This window comes from Brachyhypopomus gauderio, chromosome 7 (assembly GCF_052324685.1).
Source record: "Brachyhypopomus gauderio isolate BG-103 chromosome 7, BGAUD_0.2, whole genome shotgun sequence".
In the NCBI taxonomy this organism is placed as follows: domain Eukaryota; kingdom Metazoa; phylum Chordata; class Actinopteri; order Gymnotiformes; family Hypopomidae; genus Brachyhypopomus; species Brachyhypopomus gauderio.
Window position 1 is genome coordinate 5,244,715 of NC_135217.1, and position 23,524 is coordinate 5,268,238.

General features: G+C 46.8%; 2 protein-coding genes across 3 annotated transcripts in view; both read left to right on the forward strand.

The window, feature by feature from the left end:
• doc2b (double C2-like domains, beta) overlaps positions 1-23,524 on the forward strand; it is a 125,657-nt gene that overhangs the window by 8,936 nt on the left and 93,197 nt on the right. For both annotated transcript variants that reach the window (XM_077011118.1, XM_077011116.1), the window contains exons 6-8: positions 8,083-8,242; positions 16,210-16,305; positions 16,997-17,188. In XM_077011118.1, coding sequence (XP_076867233.1) covers positions 8,083-8,242; positions 16,210-16,305; positions 16,997-17,188 — 448 coding nt within the window. The remainder of the gene's footprint in view (positions 1-8,082; positions 8,243-16,209; positions 16,306-16,996; positions 17,189-23,524) is intronic.
• The window catches only part of LOC143518326 (uncharacterized), a 32,989-nt gene continuing 27,001 nt past the window's right edge, over positions 17,537-23,524 (forward strand). Inside the window, exons 1-4 of the mRNA XM_077010764.1 lie at positions 17,537-17,650; positions 17,735-18,990; positions 19,833-19,968; positions 22,625-22,729. Coding sequence (XP_076866879.1) covers positions 17,840-18,990; positions 19,833-19,968; positions 22,625-22,729 — 1,392 coding nt within the window. The 5' untranslated portion in view covers positions 17,537-17,650; positions 17,735-17,839. The remainder of the gene's footprint in view (positions 17,651-17,734; positions 18,991-19,832; positions 19,969-22,624; positions 22,730-23,524) is intronic.

Genomic DNA, 23,524 nt, shown 5'->3' on the forward strand with positions numbered 1-23,524 from the left:
TTAAATATGAACTGAAGCTGGCACGCTAGTACGAATTATTATTATTATTTATTTTTGCATCAGTACTCTAACGAGGTGCATTTTAGGAATGGAACACTTTGCAGTCAGCACGCATAAATAATTAGTCTCTATTAGTTTTTGTTTTTTTTTCTCGCCTGTTGCTTTTGGCTTTATTTTAGCTTCTTTACAATTGAGTTTATCATGAACTCATTCAGATAATGAAGAATGTTATTTGAGTTATACCTTCCTATTAAGCTTGTGTAGGGTGCACGCAGTTTAAATTTGATCAGCGTGGCCGGCTCTCATTTCGATAAGTGCCCAGACTTCCAAACGCATCTGTGTGTGCTCAGGATTTTAGTCGCACTAGAGACTCTAAATTGAGAAGTGTGTAGATATTGCAGGAGATAAAACGCAACTAACAAGAAGGCAGGACGCCGTGTCCATAGAGACAAAACGTCTATGATTTTGTCTCTAACTCCAGACCCCACTGATGGCGCGTGAGAGTGGTGTGGTCACACGTGGGCTCGGGGCCCCCGTAACATTAATCACCGTTTCATATGGACACGTAAACGTGTAGCGCAAAGCTTTCGTTAGGCTGGCAGCGTCTGGCCAGAAATGGACCTTTTTCCTCGGGTGTGAGCCAAGTTCTCAAATACCAAATTTGGAATACTGCAGCAGGCCTTTGGAATTTACTGTCATTCCTGTTTTAATCGGTGTTTGGCAGCGCTTTATGAACAGAGACGTTTCAGTAGGCTGGTCAGTCCAAAAGGCTGATATTGGCTAGATTGATATGGTGGTTCATGGTATGAGCAATCAAAAAATGTGCTGAGGAAGAATAAACAAATTAGGCTCTGTTAATCAGACTCCTCGTGGAGTTTCAGAACACACTTTGCCGAAATGAAAGTTGGACCGAAACCAATAAGATCTGGAACCATTATTTCCGCCTGGGAGACACTTGTAACCGATGAAAAACGACGCTGCGGTCATAGTAATCAGGCTGCCACATTCAGCAAAGGCGTTTAGATCAAAACCATACACATTCACACACGCTCCACCAGGGGCCTGGAAGCTGACCGGGATAAATCTGTAGCGCAAGGCGACTGAACCAGATTTAAGTCTCTGGAACGGGGCGGGGGAGGCGGGATCCACAAATCACCATTGCTTCTAGATTCACCAGAATGAGATGAGGAACGTTGAGGTTAACTGTTGGTGCTCAGTGGTGAGTGGTGAGGAATGACTGATTGTGTCCTCAGGGGTTAAAGGTCGTCTTTATGTTCTTATGTCCACCGGTCCCTCACCAGTTCGAGTGGCTGGGGCAAAGTACCGGCAACACACAGAGGTCAGGGGGCTGTTTCCCAGAAGTTGGCACATATACTGTCATCTTGATAAATGTCAGTTACTCTGCACAAGAGTCTCTGCAATGTGATGTAAATAATTACTGTGTAAGCCCGGTCTAAAGTCTGCCAGCATCATGTTTGCTTTAGCCTCACAAGCTAGGATTCATGTCGCACATAGTTGATAAAACAATTCATGCTATTGATCTGTCCATGTTTTTAAGATAGACATATTACGGTTAAAAGTTGGGCTATGCTGTGTCAGAAGACTATAGTGTGACAGTTCTGGTTTCGCGATGGTTCTGTTTTCCCAGGGACTCATTCCACATTTCAGAGCTCGCTGGTTATAATGAGTCCCACAGTACACAGTGGAGAAGTTATAATGACCGTAATCCTGCTCTCTTTGGAATTACACCAGCCATGCAGATACATCAGAGGAGGTGGGACCATTATGGCTGTGGTCATGCAGGAAGTGGAATTATACTCCTCATTTTGTTGTGTTCTAGTGGAGTGGCGTGCCCTATTAGCTCAGTAATGATCCTCGTTCATAATGTGCTTCACAATATGTGATGGTCCTTGCTGAACCTCAGTGATACAGTTGTTTTGTGCATCTGTTGTTTGTCAGGCTGTCTGTATTGCTCCCTGATCACCTGCAAATGTATGGCTTGCAGTTTGGATCTATTGGGTCCATTTTCCTTTCATATAAGTGCTCTCTTCAAGTTGGGTCAAAGTGCAGGCAGCATTTGGCTATTAAATATGTGCCATAACTGGTCAGCCTTCTGCTCTGTGTTTTTGTTCTTGATTGCAAAGGTCTAAATACAGATCTAAAATTGTTTTTCAGCCTGGCAAAGTGGCACTGCGTTTGAACCGAGTTCAAAGACTTTGTTAGGCCTTTCGAACATAAGTTAATTTGCCAAATTCTAGCTGACATGCGGCTCTGTAAAAATCCATATATACTGATGCAAATTGCCACCCATCAATTGCAGAACCATAAAGTACGTTGCCTGAGCAAGGAAAGATCAGAGGAATCGCTGGACTAGGCCCACATCATATGGAGAGAAATACTAACCTGATTAAATTGCTTAATATTGCAGTATTCATATAGCAAAGTTTACAATGTATTGAACGTAGAACGTATAGCCACCTTGATGTTATATAATTTAGTTCTACCCAGCATCTTTTGTGCCTGAGCGAGTTACACTTGTTGATTCCTCATTATGTATGATGTGAAAGTGCTGTCCATGTGAGCACCCAGAGAACACGTGTCTGCTTCTGAGATTTGTCAGGAAGCAACAGGAACTGCCTTGACATTACAGGCCTCATTTGCATTTTGCAGACTTCTGTGATGTCATAATTACAAAGGCCAATGTTGCAATATCAATGATTAAGTAATGACCAATCGCCTTCTTTATTAGGAACACCTATACACCTGCTCATTTAGGTAATTATCTGATTAGCCAATCATGTGGTAACCGGTTATGCACATATGGGTCAGTTAATGTGTGTGTGTGTGTGTGTGTGTGTGTGTGTGTGTGTGACCGAGGCTAGGCAGCAGAACTGTCTGAGAGCAAGAGGAAGAAACCTTGAGAGGAACCAGGGAAGAACCCATGCTCCTCTGATCCGTGCCGGATGGCATTCTAATGATGCACAATCAATAAAGTTGCATTTGCTTTTAACTTCTATGAAACTTATAATAGTAGCTTATGCGCTCTCAAATATTATACTATCAAATATTTTTGTCTCAGATGGGGTGTTTCTGGCGCTAGTCATTTCTTTCATGCAAAACATTCTCTACAGTTTACACACCGTCGTGTGAAAACAAAAACGTAGCAGTTCTGTGGATGGAGATGCGCTATTGATGAGTGGTCATGGAGGAAACGTAGCAGTTCTGTGGATGGAGATGCGCTATTGATGAGTGATCATGGAGGAAACGTAGCAGTTCTGTGGATGGAGATGCACTATTGATGAGTGGTCATGGAGGAAACGTAGCAGTTCTGTGGATGGAGATGCTCTATTGATGAGTGGTCATGGAGGAAACGTAGCAGTTCTGTGGATGGAGATGCGCTATTGATGAGTGGTCATGGAGGAAACGTAGCAGTTCTGTGGATGGAGATGCACTATTGATGAGTGGTCATGGAGGAAACGTAGCAGTTCTGTGGATGGAGATGCGCTATTGATGAGTGGTCACGGAGGAAACGTAGCAGTTCTGTGGATGGAGATGCGCTATTGATGAGTGGTCACGGAGGAAACGTAGCAGTTCTGTGGATGGAGATGCGCTATTGATGAGTGGTCACGGAGGAAACGTAGCAGTTCTGTGGATGGAGATGCGCTATTGATGAGTGGTCATGGAGGAAACGTAGCAGTTCTGTGGATGGAGATGCGCTATTGATGAGTGGTCATGGAGGAAACGTAGCAGTTCTGTGGATGGAGATGCGCTATTGATGAGTGGTCATGGAGGAAACGTAGCAGTTCTGTGGATGGAGATGCACTATTGATGAGTGGTCATGGAGGAAACGTAGCAGTTCTGTGGATGGAGATGCGCTATTGATGAGTGGTCATGGAGGAAACGTAGCAGTTCTGTGGATGGAGATGCGCTATTGATGAGTGGTCATGGAGGAAACGTAGCAGTTCTGTGGATGGAGATGCGCTATTGATGAGTGGTCATGGAGGAACGGCCAGACAGCTTCCAGCTGACAGGACTTTATAATCGTGGTCAGCAGAAAAGTATCTCAATTCTCAGAACTCTTGCTGGCGGTGTTATGAATCGGGGAATGTGTTCACGTCACACCCCGGCCACTGTAGTACGGCTCCTGCATTATTTCTATGTTCCAGCCTATCTGAGCATTGTTTGTACGTGCAGCCCTTTATGGGCACAATATACCGTCTTATAACGGATGCTTCCAGCATGCTAATGCGCTATGTCACAGAACACAATCCATTCCAGACACCAATCAACAATGCACCAGAGCACGTGAGATTTTTCCATTAATGCGCGTCTGACAAATATGCAGCAATTATCCAGCCATTTGCAAAATGGACCCGAAACGCAAACGAACGTTTGGAGATTGGACAGGCAAACGTATGGAAATGCGCTGACCAGGGAGCATGCAGTATAGATTTAAAAACACGTCTGCAATTTCATGGTTATCCTTGGCCATCCCGCTAGCACAGACCCTGACTCCTCAGCTCCAACCACCACTTTCCCACCACCCACTGGCCCGCCTGCTTATAACGGCTGACCTCCTTTTTCCCCATTAACAAGTCTGGATTAACCGCGAGCCCCATGCCAGGCTCCCCCCCCTTCCCCACAGGCTCCTCCCATTGTCCGGCCGCCACTCACTGGAGCCGAGTGGCACTAATAGAGTTCTGGCTCAGTGGTTCTGGAGTACTGTGGTGCTCGGAGGGGGGTGGGGGTGTTGGGTGCACACCTGCAATCCACAGAAACCAATTTCACAAAACGCTGCCTCCCCCACCCCTGTTCAAATTAGTGATATTATCTTGCCACTAATTAAAATGCCAAAGGGAGAAATTATTTGCTGTGATTGGTTCGTTTTGTTGCACATCTAGGATCCGTCGGAGAAGCACAAGCGTACTGCGTTGGGGGTCAAAGGGCATGGACGGTGATTGGTTGAACCAAGGGAGAAGATTATGATAACAGTTTGCCCTAAATATTAATTAGCTTTGTGGTGCATCTAACTAGAACAGCAATTCTATAACAAAATGTGACATGTTCCAATATTACACATTCTGAAATATTGTTTGTATATTTTACACATACAGCTCCAACTCTTTTTTTTTTTTAAAGGGGCAATCATTGGAGTGCAGTTATAGATTATGGCTCCAGTGTTGGCACACAGAGTGTGCGTTAGCCACACTCCAGGTTTTCAATAGTGGTCTTTGTCTCACTCTTGGATCGGTGGATGGCTGGATATATGTGGATCCACTCTCAACCCAGCAGGACAAGCCCTCCCAAACAGCAGTATTACGGAGAAAGACAGCAGTGCGGTGGGAGTGCACCATACCTCATACCCAACAGCCCAAAACCACTGCGGGTGGTGGGGAGGGCCAAATATATAAACATGTTGAATGTAATTTCACACCATTGAGCACAACAATACTCACCACTGATTAACAACAGCGTGCCTGGGCCAGGCAGAGTAATTCAAGGTTTCCACATTTAACACCATTACTCAGTGGTTCGTCAAAGCACTGTCCCTGTTCCCCTGTTCCCAGCAAATATATGACAAGAGGTGCTCCTGATTAATATATAGGTTGGCAGTAGAATCACTAAATATACCTTGCAAAAAAAAGAAAAACCTATGGTGGGTGGACACTTGTATCCATGTGACTGTGTGTATGTGTTTCTCACATACACTGCATTGATGGGGGAATTGTTAAGGGGGCCTGATGCTCTGAAGATAATGAGCCTGTAGTTGTTGCAGAACGTAGCTTCTCCATTATCTTTGCTTTTGTCATTCTTGTGCTTGACCTTGAACAAACATCTGCTGCTTATGTATTTTATATATCACATATATATTCCCCTGTGGCTTGTGGGTTTTCGTTTCACTTTTGTGTCCAGAGTACTTTTGTAAGCAATTACAAAACATTGCTTCCAGAACATCACGGCTCCCTCCCCCCTGTCCCTCACTCTGAATCATGACACCGCCATCTTGTTCCTCGTGGCCTTCATTTAGCCCAGGAAGCCTCTTATCTAACGGCCATCATAATGAAAGTAGATTTATGTGGATATGGCGTCCAAGGTCAGGTTGTTGTACATCTTGCTCATCATCTTTTTGGGTGTTAGCCCAGGTCTGCTGCCTCGTGCATTTCTGTTTCAACTTGTTAATTGGTTCTTATTATGTAAAGCTGAAGGAGACGAACAGGCCAATTTGTTATGTTTTGGGATGCTGAACCTTAATCAGATAATTAGTGGATTTGCCTATAATTATTTATCGTGCAGTCGAACATATCGGCAGTGAGTCTCAATCTGTAAATCTTTACAAAATGCTCATTTCAACTGATTTCATAATGCTTGAATATATTAATCCCCCAATAAAACCCTGGCAGGGACTTTAATGATCAGTCCATTTACCGCCAGCTGTATTAAATGTGCTTTTGAAACATCCTCATGGTAAAGGTCAGAGTAAAATATGTTTAAGACCCAATTAGGTGTACAGGCGTCCTGACAAAGCACATATGATTGACATATCCTATTGGCATGTAGTTAGTCACATGCTACAAGACCACCGTGCGTAAGAACATCTCTGACTTTACATATTTCATTCATTTAATTGGTCTCTTATACCTGCCTTTGTCAGAAAATGATACTCTGTGCCCTTACAGCGTTTGAGCTTTTGTCAAGGTTTTTATTTTCTGCAGCGCTGTGTTGGAAATGATGACACGGTCCACTCTGTTCTTCTCAGAGTCATGCTCCGTATCGGCCATTAGTGACAATGGGTAACAGCTCATCCATTTTGGGCAATTTCTGTGTATGTGCCATGCCGAGCTTGGTTACTGAATACTGAAACGTTATTCATTCATTTGGCGTCCTCGTTCATCGAGAGACATTTGTTGCGCGTAGAGATTCCCTTTTGTCACTGAAATTCAATTTCATGCAATTACTTTAACCTGTGAAATGAGTACTTATGATATAAGTAAAAGAAAAAAAAAATTTTTCCTTGTTGGTTGCCTGAAAATTCTCTGCTTTTTCTGGGCAAAAAAATCGGTCCTTTTGTTTACCTACGTAATTCTTTTTTTAAAAGGTCAACATGTAGACATGTATGCATTTATGTATTTAGCTATTGTTGTCATTTGGTTGGTGTGACAATAATTGTATTGTCACTGTATATTTAAAATAATGTTTCCTTTTAAGGTCTCACTAAAAACGAAATTGCGTGACTAACCATGTCACAGGATTGGCCGTGGCTCCACGTCACATTTGCATTGACATGGCTGGCTGGTCAGAGGCTGGTGGTGTGGTTGATGGAGATGGTGGCTGGTGGTGTGGTTGATGGAGATGGTGGCTGGTGGTGTGGTTGATGGAGATGGTGGCTGGTGGTGTGGTTGATGGAGATGGTGGCCTGAAGGCTCCAGCTGGGGGGTGATCTCCACCAGCCCTGGAGCACCTGTGGTTCCCCCTACGTTCCTGTGACTGCTATCTGTCACTATATAACCGCCTACCAGAGTGCCAGAACTTCTGGCCTTAACATTCAATCTGACTCAGTCACACTAATGCTTTCTACAAAACACTTTCTGCAAAGAGACAGCCAATGAGATATACTGCCATATGCTTTTATTGTTATTTTTTAAGCTGCAGGGTTACTTTCAATTCTGCATAACTAAGAAGAATCCCTTAGCTCTGATCTGAGCTTCTAGCAGGAAAACATTCAAAGTCTGCCGTTGCCTGACCACGATCTGCCCTATTAAGAAGATGGTGAATGGGACAGGATTGGTTGGATGGTGTTTATTCCACTTTTTATGCTTGCACATCGTGCTGTGCCACACTGCCAGTACAAAGTTCTGTCCACACAGGAAGTGTGGAAACAGACCGGTCTGACAGAGCCTCTGGTAGGGACAGAATACAGTATGTAGCCCTTCCACCAAAGTTCATCAGTGTGTTGAACAGCTCTAAGGAGTGAGATGGCTGAGAAGTCGAATGGGGGAGAAGAGGTGAGCCTGTAGAGCTCTTCGTGCTCACTGTGCAGTTCGGACTGTCTGTCTCACACTTTATCCTCAACTGTCATACCAGGTGTGGAAGCGCTCAGGGGCCTGGTTCTACAAGGCCCTGCCGAAGCACATTCGTCCAGTGAAGGATTCGCTGTCGGACATCAGGAGACCAGCTGCAGAGAGAGACGAGAAGCCAGTGGCCAGGAGTCTGCCCATCACCTACACATGGGCCCATAGCAAAGGTTAGTATGGTGATCTGTTCTGTTTTGATTTGATTCTGTCCAATTATTCCATAATCTATGTAAATTTTAAACAAGTTTTCTGACTCATTTTGGCAAACCTGGCGTAAGATCCAGGTGAACTTGTAAAAGCCCATTCAAAAACACTTCGATGAGCCGCAGGACCTCGTCTGTCGATATTCGTCATTTAAAGTGGCACCAGATTTACGAGACTTACCACTTTCTGCTCCCACCGCCATTAACGTAATCAAAGGCCCAGCATCGCACAGTAATGGTCGCTCAGTCACCCAATTGGACCCGAAGTGCCTCAGCGTACAGGGTGAAATTTGCCTCTCCTAGCAGAAATGGCGAAAAAGGAGAGGCTTATGCCAAAGTAAATTGGCCATGGCACGGATAAAAACGGAGCCATCTGTGGTGTGTGATAAGTCGTGCTTTTTTCGCGCAAAGTGAGAAGCAGGTCCCCTCGAGACACTTTAAGTATGTGCTAACAGACCGCATGACGGTCGGGACCGCATGACGCGTCCCTGTAGGTCCCAGTAAAACCAGCACGCAGTCCGTCGCTGGTTTGGATCATTTCCGGTCATGACCACCATTAACTGCCCAGTTCTGCATTTATTTGATGTTATTTATGTGTCAGGAAAAGCACTTAGGCTTGATGTTATGATATTAGAGATGGTGTTTTTCATTCCTACCCCATCTTATCCCCCAGCTGTAGGCTTTGCCAGTATTTGGTGATATAAATAAGTGCAGGTGGTATGAACATGCATTCATCGTCAAGTAAGCCCACACGCATATGTTGTTCTGTCTTGTGTTGCAAAGAGGTGTGTACACAGTCACAGTAGCCACGTTCACAGTACATGTTTGTCAACTCAGATCCTCGTCTTGTATCATTCACTACGTTGGCATGTCATTTTTATTTTAATGACATTAGAAATCCACACATCAGGTTTATCGTGTATAAGAATCTATTCTAAAAATAACACATTGAGAGTGGAGAAACCTGGACAGTAGGCTGCTGTCATGGAAGGGTCCAGAACTCTCCGGAAGGCTGATGGATCCAGGTGACTGAGGTTAAACCCCCTGCTTCCTTTGCTGTCTGTAGGTAAGCATGGGGGAGGGGTTTAACGTGCATCTGCTCTCCTCCCTGGCCTCCTGTTAGACTAAACGACAGTGATTGTTTCCTTTAATCACCTTCATTGTCAGCATGGTTTGTGGGGGAAATTAGTTCTCCCCATTGTCAGATCTCAAAGGCTCTGTTTTATTTTCATTTGCTTTTGCTAGAGCTGTGGCACTGCGAATTCAGAATTCACTCAAGTACCCAAAATGCTCACAAAATGCTGTCAGTGTAATTTGAAGTCAATATTTCACCGCACTGTCAAAGCAATGACAGCATGATTTCACTGAGTGTAGTAAAACCCAAGTGGGCTGGATGATTTGATCCCATTTGCATTAGCTTCTCGTCATCACTTCTTTTAGAGGGTTTAGCAATAGCTTCTCGTCATCACTTCTTCTAGCGGGTTTAGCATTAGCTTCTCATCATCACTTCTTCTAAAGGGTTTAGCATTAGCGTCTCACCATCACTTCTTCTAGAGGGTTTAGCATTAGCTTCTCATCATCACTTCTTCTAAAGGGTTTAGCATTAGCGTCTCACCATCACTTCTTCTAGAGGGTTTAGCAGTAGCGTCTCATAGGGTTGCCACCTGTCCCGGTTTTCACGTTGCTGTCCCGGTTTTCACGTTGCTGTCCCGGTTTTCCAGGGCTGTCCCGGTTTTCCAGGGCTGTCCCGGTTTGTCCCGGTTTTCCTTCTTTTTAATATTTGGTCCCGGCAAAAAAAATAATAATAATTTAATGTCCTGGTTTTCACTAGGTTAGTTCAAACGACTATTTAGACTGTTTCTGCACACTTAAAATACGTCTTTTTTTCTCGCTGTCTCCATTTTACACCCGCCCCCGGTAACATTTTACGTTCGCCACCCCCCCCCCCCCCCCCCCCACCCCCCATCAACAATTTACGTTCGCGTATGACAGAGTGTCCTTGTTTTTGTTTTTTGTCAGACCTAGGTGGCAACCCTAGCGTCTCACCATCACTTCTTCTAAAGGGTTTAGCAATAGCTTCTCACCATCACCCTGCCACACAGCCTGTCTGGCCCCTCAGTCTGTCCTGACCCATACAACAACACATTCTCTGTAAGAAAGTCCATAAGTTCAGAGTGCACAAGTACTACTTGCAGTAAAGTACTGGTACATTTATTTCATAATGCTTTTAGTCTAGAACCTGAAAGTTCCAATATATAGTTAACATATTAACCCTCCCAAAAGCACCAAAGTCATGCTGTAGTCTTTCAAGTTTGGTTGCCAGATATTGTTTAAAGAAGCAGTTATTAATCTTCTTTGGGCCATTTGAGTAGTTCATCCACATCCTTTATCTTTGCTGGACACCACCTACCAACTGCACCTTCACAGTCTCATGAATTAATGATGTTCGGTTAATCAGTTTAAATTTATGTAAATGTTATAAATGGGACTCATTGGAATTGCATGGAAAATCCCACATTTGGCAACCATAACAGATTTGTGATGGTAATGCGCTTGCCTGATGGGTTTGCATGAGGTAATGAGGGGCTTATTAAGCTGTGGAGGAGACAGAGTCAAACACCCTTTGTAAATCCGGACATTATCTTCTTTCTCTCCGTTTTCCTTTTCTGTCTGTCAGGGGGTTTTTATTGATCATTCTGTGTCTTTTGTAGAGAACAGTCGTGGCTGTTATTATGCACCCTGAGGCTTCCACTAATAGCAAGTAGGCCTTGTCATCGGCTTTCGCGGCACCCCCTGCTGGAACCGGGGCGTCACTGCGCGCTTCACCATTGTGTTTTATCAGGGTGAGACAGCCCCGCACAGCAGCACCCCGCTGCTGCATCAGAGTCCTGAATAGGAAAGGCCGGCGTCTACGTGGGAGCCTCTTTTTCTGAATCCCAGCTCTGAATGCACGCTGTGGCCATTCTGGTGATGCTCTGCAAACGTGGGGCTTCGTGGTTTATCCTGCGCGTTCCTGCTAGGGACATGGCCGCTTTTGACGCGGAGGCACAGCCGTGCTTATGGAGTCCTTGGTCAACAAAATCTCAGTGATTTCAGACCGCAAGTTGTACTTGTTGGTACTTCATCGAACGGGTCAGTTGGAAGATGCCGTATCTTTACACGGGCTGCACCGCAAATGGCACAATTTCAGGAGCGGCAACTACAGAGATCTGTGATGCACCCCTCCCATGGCAGTACCGCACGAGAAGCCCCATGCTGCCTACTTCCGAACGAGAACGTCCAAACTGGCCCGATTGAGCTCTTGGAGCCAGGGCGATTGTAGCCTTCAATACAAGTAGCATCTGGAGAACTCCGGGAGACGATGACGTGTAAATGTTTATTTATCTCTTTTAAGATGTAATGAGATTGCGTACGTCGTAGCCACATGGGACTCACTGTAACCTTATATTATTTTAGATTTGTATTTCATAGCTACCAGACAGGCTACAAATTGTTCCCAAACTCGGAAAAAGGCCCATATAAAATTCAGTTGCATTTGCTTTGCTTTATAAAGGCCATGTGAACTGGTCATCATGTTTTGATATTTTTTTTATTAGACATGAGTAATTTTTTTGCAAGTGGCTTTTTATGGCAGTATTAGATATGATTTGTGGGTTGTTTGGATTGAGTCACAGCTGCTAATAAAAAAGGACAGTCTCCGCCGTATAAAAGGTCCAGTAAAATCAATGAGCTAACTGATGTGGTAGAAAGGTGCAGTGTTGTAGAACCACACCGCTGTCCCCTCTTTCACCAAAGACACCAAGGTGTGAAAAGCTCAAAGACGGAGCACTCAGCGATACGATAACTCCACTGTCGGCCATGCACCGAGGGTGTTGAAACCTTCTAATAATGTTTCTTTTTTGAGCTGTAATTTAGAGATGACTTGTAGCAGCAGGGCATGTTTGCATGGCTGTGCTACAAGGAGCCTCTCAGCAGTTAAAGAAAGCTGGCAGTAAGATGGGGTCTGTCTGATGGATCTAATGAAGACAACAGACGCAAGACAGGAATGATTAGAGGGTTATGGATGAAAGGTGCACTTACACTTACAAGCTGACACACACGCGCGCGCACACACACACACACGCGCACGCGCAAATACAGTAGCTATTCCAACATATGTGATGTACTCACCCTTATTGCAATGATACTGAGATGATGAGAAACTCCCCACAAGTTTCCCACGCTAGTTTAACTCCACATTTATCTGCATCAGTAACATTCTTCTTCTCACTCTTCGTCTCGGTCCCAATCTGTGCACACACACACCTCCTCCTCCTCCTGTCGGCACTGCCGTTCATTTAAAGTAAACGACCACACTGTGTTTGCTGAGGGCGGTAAGTGTTAATCCGACACACTTGGGCCGTGTAATATGGGGAACAGTGGATGTAAGCATAGCGCCCGCTACCACCCATGAGGGGGCGGAGCCTATCATAGACCCTAATGCGATTAAATGAGGTAATGCTGACCAGCAAAGCAATGTAGAAAGCAGAAGAGAATCATGCTTATATTTGACCCCTGCTATCACGCACCGCTTGAGTGCATTATGGATCTGAGGCTTCCACTGTCATTTTGCTTAAAGCACATGTGAGGAAGAGCCCAGTTCACTCGCAGGTACGCAGCCGCAGGTACGCAGCCGCAGGTACGCAGTCGCAGGTACGCAGCCGCAGGTACGCAGCCGCAGGTACGCAGTCGCAGGTACGCAGCCGCAGGTACGCAGCCGCAGGTACGCAGCCGCAGGTACGCAGTCGCAGGTACGCAGCCGCAGGTACGCAGCCGCAGGTACGCAGTCGCAGGTACGCAGCCGCAGGTACGCAGCCGCAGGTACGCAGTCGGAGTGGCAATTGTGACAGCTGTGTGTATCAGGTTTAAGAGCCAGAGGGGTTCCTCTACTGTTCCTCCAGGAAGTGCAGAGAGAGATGGATGACTACACGATATGACTACACGATATGACTACACGATATGACTACACGATATGACTACACGATATGACTACACGATATGCTATCACGCCTGTGATCAAATATGCCGTGGAACTCTCTTCTGTGAAAAGTACATGCGTTAACTTGTTTAGTTTTGAGTTTTTCATAAACAATTTCAGATTTAAAACATATATAGATTTTCATAAATCTCTTTGTAGTGATTGTGTATCATAAACACAGGCAGTCCGTATATTTTTTCACATAACCTTAGTAAGCACAAAAAAAAACTGTGCACTGATATCAGTCAATTAAACCAAAAGAAGAGCTTAATATCTATGAATTACAGAAACAGCTCTACACAGTCCACTACCAGAAGAAGTAGGTGAGTAAGGAACAGGATCATTACAAGCACCACCAGTCTCCATTAAGCTCCACCAGTCTCCATTAAGCACCACCAGTCTCCATTAAGCAGCACCAGTCCCCATTAAGCTCCACCAGTCTCCATTAAGGGTTGTTCATTCCCCAGAACTCTCCTTGTGCTATGCTGTATCTTCTCACCACAGACTACCCACAATTACACTCCTGAAGTCCCATGGTGTGCTATGCTGCATTATCGGCCATTATTTAAACCTGCAGCCTTGCGCACCAATCAACAATAAATGACTACACAGACCAAACTATAAATGACTACACAGACCAAACTATAAATGATGCAGAAACCCCCCCCCCCCCAGGGGCATCACAAATATAACATCACGATTCGCATGATTTACACTCGTCATATAACAGAATCGATTTTCTTCCATTACGCTGTCCATTGGCAAAATGAACCAGATCGTATACAAGGACATGATTATGATTTTTGGAATAACACAAACCAAAGCAGTTTTCTGAAACACAAAGGAAGACGGGAGGGATGTTCTCATTCTACGATTTATTAAACCAACTGTAAACATGTGAACAGACAACCCAACGCTCAAAAGCTAAATGGTTTATTTGAATGGTTTAGGGTTTCCTACCAGTGAAGTAAGTGAAGTCGATATGGCACAAGATACAATCAGAAGCATTTCCAAATAAACATGTCAATTGCTGAAAGCTTCTGTTGTCCCAGTGGCAGATTCTGGATCTACAGCTGCTGTGATTCATGCCTGGAGTTGTCTTCTTAAAGGAAAGGAATGACAAAGCCTTACAATGGCTATACTGCAGTTTTGGAGTGTGTGTGTGTGTGTGTGTGTGTGTGTGTGTGTGTGTTCAGTGAGTCAGCATTAATCCAGAAGTCACTGCTCCTATGCCTGTATTCATCAAGCCAGATTGGAGAGGCGGGTGGTATCTCACAGAGCAAAAGGAGTGTGTATACATTTTTGTGTGAGTGTGTGTCTGTCTGCCTGTGTGTGTGGTGAACAAGAGTGTGGAGGAGGGAGGTGAGGGGGAGCGTAAATCTCTCTCATTCACACTCACACACACACACACACACACACACACACACACACACACACACACTCCATCTACTCTCCTCTGATTGAAACCACAACAGATGGGGTGCGGCAAATCGAAAGCCAGAGCTGTGCCGATCTCCAGTTTACCTCTGTCTCTCACCCATGAAAATTTGTGTATATGTATATTTGAATTTGCAGCCTTGCAGCTGGCCACAGCTGGGGCGCACACATGGCATGATAATGAGGTACCTGGCCTAAAAGCCCCCAGAGCCCCGCCCACTGCCACAGCTTCCGTGGAAACGGAAAGCAGGGGAAGAGACACAGGCAGTGTACGATATAGAGGGGAGACGGAGACAGTGTACGATATACAGGGGAGACGGAGACGTGTACGATATAGAGGGGAGACGGAGACGGTGTACGATATAGAGGGGAGACGGAAACGGTGTACGATATAGAGGGGAGACGGAAACGGTGTACGATATAGAGGGGAGACGGAAACGGTGTACGATATAGAGGGGAGACGGAAACGGTGTACGATATAGAGGGGAGACGGAGACGGTGTACGATATAGACGGGAGACGGAGACGGTGTACGACAGACGTCACCAACAGGCGGACCGCGGTCCGGATCCGGACACGAACGCAGTTCTGTCCGGACCCAATCTCATTCCTGATTAACTGGATACGTACCCAAATGCCATCCCATCCGGACCCAGAATAAATTGTTAAAAATATTTCTCAACAACTTACGTTCGCCACCCCCCCCTCCCGTCCCCCGGAGGCCCGGACCGCTGGTCAGAGCTATCTGCCAAATTTGACCCGCGGAACAATATAGTTGATTACCCCTGGTGTACGATATACAGGGGAGACGGAGACAGTGTACAATATACAGGGGATGTGATGAGGGGTTAGTGATGTGATGAGGGGTTGGTGACATATTGAGAGTTTGGTGATATATTAGCTCTTTTCTAATAATAGTCCAATTAAATATATTTTAAACTATATCTTCTAAACTATATCTTCTAAGCTATATCACCCTCATTATACTCATTTCTCTCTCTCTCTGACATCTTCTCTATTCAGATTAAATGTAACTACTTTCATCTCCTCTTCATCATTAAGGCTTTTTCTTCATGTTTTATACCTTTATTTTCTACGGGCTGTATGCACTTAACGTGCCATTAGCTAAAGACAGTTTCTGTGTAGTGCTACGTAGCACAACGTTCACACAGGAATGGAGTATACATTGCAGACTGCTTTACAGACAGGAGTCTGTCGTTGTTGTACTGACACACACAACCCTGTTGGAATCTCTCTCCTTCTCTCTCATTCTACTCCACTCGTACAAATAGGTTGGAGTCCAAAAACCTCCTTAAGATAATGGCAGAAACAAGAGGCCATGCTGAGATCTATTTTGAGGAGCATTCTATAAAATACAAGACAATTTGAGCAGAATTACCAAAGATTAAGTGTTAAAACTCCCCCGCCCCTTTCCCCTCTCTCTCCTCTCTCTCCCTTTCTCTCTCCTTCTCTCTCTCTAGTTGACTCTAGTGAGAGTGATGCAAGTGACTCAGAGCTCAGTGAAGCGAGTAGCAGAAGGCCCTCCCCCCCTGGGAGTGTCTGGAGGTGTCACTCAGGTAACTCCGCCCCCGTGCAGGACCTTCAGTCTGTTAGATCTTCTATGTGGATCACTAAATATCTTTTCTTCCCCATGCACAGTCCACTCTACTAGGTTGACCCAGTATGTGTTTACTCCTACTCTCTCTCTCTCTCTCTCTCTCTCTCTCTCTCTCTCTCTCTCTCCTCTCTCTCTCTCTCTCTCTCTCTCTCTCTCTCTCTGCTTGGGTTAAATCAGGACTTGGTTTGGAGGGATAGCAGACTATTCAATACAATTAAATTTCTGTAATCACTGCGTTTTATCTTGTGATCTGTCTGTAAAACTGTAAACAAGCAGTCCAGAAGCTTCTATCCAAGTTCTCCTCACACTCTGTCCCCAGCATGAGACATTCACCCTGCTTCATAGCCAGATGACAAGTAGCAGCTAAATTCGTATTCATTACATTCAATACTTCTGTCAGCTGTGTTATTGTGTCGATAAAGCAGCATGTGTGCTAGTTACATAGGGACGCTACCACTGTAGAGAATGTTGTGTTGTTAGCGTCACTGCTGTAGCCATCATGCTGACGCTCAGCTATGACTTTAATGACTTTAATTTTGAGGGTCTTCTTGTTTATGGTCTGTCAGGATCTCCATCACGAGACCACTATCATCCTTAACCACCGTGACTTCCTGGCTGTGCGCTGAACTTTCTTTGTCTGTTCTCTGCAGCTGTGTCGGACTCCAGTGGCAGCCTGGGCTTTGCCCCCCTGCCCCCGAGCCCCCTGCCCCCCAGGCCCCTGCCCCCGGGCCCCTGCCACACGAGCCTCCCTTCCGAGAGCCCCTCCAGCCTGAGCAGCGGTCAGAGCTGCCTCGCCCTCGCTCCGGACGACGAGGACGCAGAGTACGGCCGCCCAACGCCATGTGAGTAATCTAATGGGCACACGCGTACACACACACACACACACAGTGGGCTGAAAGCCAGCTTATCTCACCTTCCCTGGGTTCCCTGGGATCCGGGCCGCTGTGGTGTAAATACGTGCGATGGTGGTGAGAGAGGGGAGGGGCTCCTCACACTGCTCCTCACACTGCTCCTCACACTCATCACTCTCCGCACAGATAAAGGTGCGGCTGGGAGACTCCCCCAACCCCCCCCCCCCCCCCCCCCAGCGCCGCCACGCCCAACGCTGCGCTCCGCCGATAAAACCCGCCTCACAACTTTTGAGCTGCATTACGTGGAATCTCTTCCGCCTGCTAAACACAAGCGGCAGGAGCGGGAACGCTTGGCCTGTGTCCCCAAACAGAGCGTATTCTATTGGGCAGTCTGTGTTCGGGTGTGTTGGGCAGAGAGCCGTATTTCATATAAGAGAACATCCTAAGCTACAGGTAATGGTGTGAAACTGTGATGCTCTGAGTCTCGGCGCTGATGGACTCTTTAGGACACTAAACGCCGTGTGATCTTGGCTTCAGGCGTCATGGAGACGGGCTGAGAGCTGCTCCCTGTGTTACTGGTACCCCGGTTGTACAGTGTAGGAGCACGGTGACCTTGGCGTGCAGGTACAGTGTGTACTTCTGATGATGGAGATTGGATTGTACGAGGAGACTGATTGTCTTGGGAGATTTTATTTTAGAGCCATTTCATGTTGTTTGTGTGTCTTTTTCTGTACATGCATGTGTGTGTGCGTGTGTGTGTGTGTGTGTGTGTGTCCCAGATCACACTGCTCTCTCCAGATCCTCCTGATCTCTCTCCAGATCCTCCTGATCTCTCTCCAGATCCCACTGCTCTCTCTCCAGATCCTCCTGATCTCTCTCCAGATCCTCCTGATCTCTCTCCAGATCACACTGCTCTCTCTCCAGATCCTCCTGATCTCTCTCCAGATCCCCCTGCTCTCTCTCCAGATCCCACTGCTCTCTCTCCAGATCCCACTGCTCTCTCTCCAGATCCTCCTGCTCTCTCTTCAGATCCCACTGCTCTCTCTCCAGATCCCACTGCTCTCTCTCCAGATCTCACTGCTCTCTCTCCAGATCCCCCTGTTCTCTCTCCAGATCCCCCTGTTCTCTCTCCAGATCCCCCTGCTCTCTCTCCAGATCCCACTGCTCTCTCTCCAGATCCTCCTGATCTCTCTCCAGATCCCACTGCTCTCTCTCCAGATCCCACTGCTCTCTCTCCAGATCACACTGCTCTCTCTCCTGAACCCACTGTTCTCTCCCCAGATCCTCCTGTTCTCTCTCCTGATCCCACTGTTCACTCTCCAGATCCTCCTGTTCACTCTCCTGATCCCACTGCTCTCTCTCCAGATCCCACTGCTCTCTCTCCAGATCCTCCTTATCTCTCTCCAGATCCTCCTGATCTCTCTACAGAACCCACTGCTCTCTCTCCTGATCCTCCTGTTCACTCTCCTGATCCCACTGCTCTCTCTCCAGATCCCACTGCTCTCTCTCCAGATCCCACTGTTCTCTCCCCAGATCCCACTGTTTTCTCTCCAGATCCCACTGTTCTCTCTCCAGATCCCACTGTTCTCTCCCCAGATCCTCCTGATCTCTCTCCAGATCCCACTGTTCTCTCCCCAGATCCTCCTGATCTCTCCCCAGATCCCACTGCTCTCTCTCCAGATCCCACTGTTCTCTCCCCAGATCCCACTGTTCTCTCCCCAGATCCCACTGTTCTCTCTCCAGATCCCACTGTTCTCTCCCCAGATCCCCCTGTTCTCTCTCCAGATCCCACTGTTCTCTCCCCAGATCCCACTGTTCTCTCTCCAGATCCTCCTGTTCTCTCTCCAGATCCCACTGTTCTCTCCCCAGATCACACTGTTCTCTCTCCAGATCCCACTGTTCTCTCTCCAGATCCCACTGTTCTCTCCCCAGATCCCACTGTTCTCTCTCCAGATCCCACTGTTCTCTCCCCAGATCCCACTGCTCTCTCTCCAGATCCCACTGTTCTCTCCCCAGATCCCACTGTTCTCTCCCCAGATCCCACTGTTCTCTCTCCAGATCCCACTGTTCTCTCTCCAGATCCCACTGTTCTCTCCCCAGATCCCCCTGTTCTCTCTCCAGATCCCACTGTTCTCTCCCCAGATCCCACTGTTCTCTCTCCAGATCCCACTGTTCTCTCCCCAGATCCCACTGTTCTCTCCCCAGATCCCACTGTTCTCTCTCCAGATCCTCCTGTTCTCTCTCCAGATCCCACTGTTCTCTCCCCAGATCCCACTGTTCTCTCCCCAGATCACACTGCTCTCTCTCCTGACTAAGGTCACTCTCCTTGCCGGCTCCTCTGACACTCTCATCACAGACAGCGCTGCTTTATTCTCACCTGCAGCAGGGCTTTCAGCAGCTAAAGACTGAGTGTGTCCTGAAGACATTCTGCCTCTACTGATGAACGTTTGTCTTCTTCCTGTGCTCAGGCGATGCCGTATTGTTCCCTTTCACATCATTATCTTTTTTGCCACTGATCAAATTAGTTATACTTGCTCCCCAGTCATATTAAAAGTTGCACGTGCACCTGGCGGGCGATGTTTGTGTAGCTATTGTTGCATTTTTAGCATGCACATTCACTGCGTTTCCTCTTCAGATGCCATGGGGTCCACACGTCTTCGTCCCTGTACGAGTCCAGCGGGTCTCGTTTATTCGTACGGTGGCCCCAGGTGCCTGAGCTCACGCTGCGTGAGCAGCTACTTCCTCTTAAGGGGTTGCAGGAGCGGCTTTGTGTGAGTGAAGGTTGATTTGCAGCATTGGGGGGAGGGGAGGTGTTTGGGCTCACCGTTAATCACTTTATAATGCGCTTTATCCTCCGCAGACATGCACACAATGCTCCCGCCTTTATTCTGTGTGCCCTACTGCCCCTCCCCAATAACCCCCCCACCCCCGCCCCCAGACCAGCAGGCCTTCAGCCACAGCTGGGTTTCATCACTGTATTTCGAGCTGGCCACCTGAGTCTGTTTCCTCGGGGGCCTGGTGTGTGGCTTTAGGGCTGAGGTGCTGATTGGTCCAAAGTTGTGATTTTGCTGGTAGCGCCTGGTTCATATAATAGGGGAGGTAGTGCTGGGTTTTCAAAACAGAAGCACGGCTTGCGGTAGTGACAGATTTTACGGCTGGATATCCTCCCCATTCTTCTCCTGTACAGGAGATCCCTCCACGCGGGTCCGTTTGAAGTGCCCCATTTGAAGTGGCGAACGGTTTGCACTTACTTCTGCAGGCTGCTTTAGGGCTAGCTGCCTTTCACATGGCCTGCGGTGACACAGACAGGAAGGAGGGAGAAACAGGGGGAGAACAGGCCAAAAAAAACCCACCAACCAAACAAACCTATAAAAGGGCTTACAGTGGCGCTGACGACTTCTCCTCCTCCAGGTTTGCTGACGGCTGAGGGCGAATCGTCAGCGTGGCTCCGGCTGAATAGCCCCCCCCCCCCCCCCCCCCCTCCGCTCCACCTCCTCTCCTCCACCTCCTCCTCTCACAAGGCTCCGGGCTTTTCTTCACACCCGCACACGCCCCCGCCATTCATTTAATCCACCTTGACATTTTCAAAGTTTGCTTCTTTTCATTTCGCCCGCTTACATAACGGGTAGTTCATCATCCCCGATTTCACCGCGTGGCTATCGCGGCGGAGCTCCGCGCGCATGCCGTTGCCACGACGCACCACGCGCAGGACATGCAGATGATGAATGATTTGAGAAATTTGAGCTGAATGCAACTCTGTCTGCCCTTCATGGTCAAGCGACGCTGGAGGTTGACGTTCACAGGCCTGTGTAGGACCCAGGTGGAGGCTTGAAGGCTGTCTTGTGTTCTGCCTGTCAGTCGTGTGTGCACTAAGCTCGACGTTGTGAGGAGAATCACCCTTGTCTTTTCGTCAGACTTCAGAAACCCTTTGTACATCTCTTAATCCTCTAAAAACATCCGAACTTTCCAGAAGGAGCCACAAATATCTTTTCTTCAGTACATTAGTGTGCCTGAGGGTTTTGGAACTATATGTAACCCAAACATTTCTTGTTCTCCTGTTGCATTTATTTAAAGTATAAGCCTGAATATTGCTTCTATGATGGGCAGTTATTTTAAAACTTACTGGCTAATTTGAAATTAATCAAGATGATCTTTCAAAATTATATTCCAAGATTATGTTCCAGGGCTTTTGGCACAACTCTGTCAACCATGAAAAGCTCTTAATTTTTTATCTACATACTGCACTTGTTCCAGATCCTTACAGTCATATTGATCCTGCAGAACCCCCCCGGCTGCCCGAGAGCCCCCCGAGTTGAGCCGTAGCCCTCGCGTCTGCCCCTGGAGGCACTGGGAGTTGGGTTTGATCTCCATCTAAGCCAGCACGGCCACACCTAGGCACCGGCCTTCGGGGCATGGCCCAGTTAATTCAGCGTCTGCCCCGACACTCAAGTTTACCTTGTTAAAGCAGAGCGGTGCTGTTGGACCTTGAGACCCTCCCACCAGAGACGGCTTCAGCTTACCTTGTTAAATTATTCTTAGCTAACCGAACACTCAGGAAATCCTTTCAAACACCCTGCATGAAGATGCACACATCAAAGCAGGTGCTATCTAGCTTCATCATGAAGAGATTCTTATTTCTTTTTCATCTCCAGTCGTGTGTGTGTGTGTGTGTGTGTGTGTGTGTGTGTGTGTGTGTGTGTGTATACATATATATACACACAAATCAGCACTAAGCTGAAAAGATTATGACGGAGAAAGGAGATGCACCTTGTGTGCTTTTATATCACACACGTGGAAATTAAAATTTTGGTTCTGAGTATTTGATGCCAAGGACAAAGTTTCTTATGGTACATCTACAAGCGTTGGTACATCTAAATCTCACACATGTACAGAATGAAGAGATAAACTGCTCTCAGTTTTCTTCAGTTCTTTCCATATATCATTGCCACTGAATTTTAAATAAGCCTTTTAGAAATCCACAGTTCATAGACTCTAAGTGTAAAACTAGACAACCAGACAACCGCAGTAGTCTTGTTTAAGACAACGACCGTTTAATCCAACAGCATAGCTTTAATCCAACACCACATATACTCCATATACTCCTGCTATGGCTAAACCCCCCTCACAACAAACAGGAGTATCATGGAGGACGAGCGGCCACTGGCATTTCACAAATAGACCTGCGGTCTGCTGGGGATAGAGGCTGCTGTCGTCTAATTAATACCACTTCAGTCTTGTCTGATTAGCTGCAGAGAGAGCCGCGTGTGTGTGGCGTGGGTGTGTGTGGGTGTGTGTGTGTGTGTGTGTGTGTGTGTGTGTGTGTGTGTGTGTGTGTGTGTGTGTGTGGCGTGTGTGTGTGTGTGTGCGGGGCGTGGGGGGGGGGGGGGGTGTGTGGGTGCGTGTGCGTGTGTGTGCGCGCATGTACAGGCGCGGGGTGAGAGGAAGTGTCTTGGGCGTCTGCTTCCTCTGCTCTCAGACGGAGAGTGTAACGGTAACGATGTCTGTGGCAGCCATGATGACTGTGTAAACAGGGTAAAATTGCACCCTAATTAACCGGAAATGGGAGAGAGGGGTTGAGTGGGCGGGCAGTGATGCTCACAGAACCTCATCTCACCTTTGGACCTCGTGGAATTAAATGGGCCATGGGGGCATCTGGGCAAGTCTAGATTTACCAGACATCCGTGCACATCGTCCTCCACCTGGCTCAACAGTGCAGCCTCTTAAAACCCTGGGAAATGTTCAGAGGACACATTGAACACGAGTGGCCTTCTGTGTCTTACCAACCACTGAGGAAAAAGCTTCGCTTCGAGGCCTGCTATCCTGCAAGCTAATCTGCTACGCCAAAATAACAGTCTTCAAAATAACAGTCTTCAAAATAATAGTCCTCTTTGTTCATTGCTGGTGTTAGTTATAGCCACAGCTAATAGATGTAAATGTTACATCAGTAAGTGTTAAACAGGATCACTTGTTTGCACACATTTCAGCAATGGGCCCTCAATATTACCCTTGAGAAAAAGCGATAATTATTATGTAGTTTTTTTTCCCCTGAAGCGCTTAATGGTAGAGTCAGAACTAACTGATTATTTTCCCCACGCTGAGCAAAGCAGTGCATGTGTGATTAATACAGTCATCTCATCCCCATTAATACCATCTCAAACAGCCACATTACTAGCTTAACCATTTGCCTCTTTTTTTACTGGTCATGTCTGAAAAAATTATTATATAGTCTAAAATGTCCAGGACTTGTCTTTCTGTTCAAGTTCATTTGTTACTATGGTCGCCGTATGTTGAGTAGCTGTTTTTGCATTGCTTTGATCATGCAGCCAC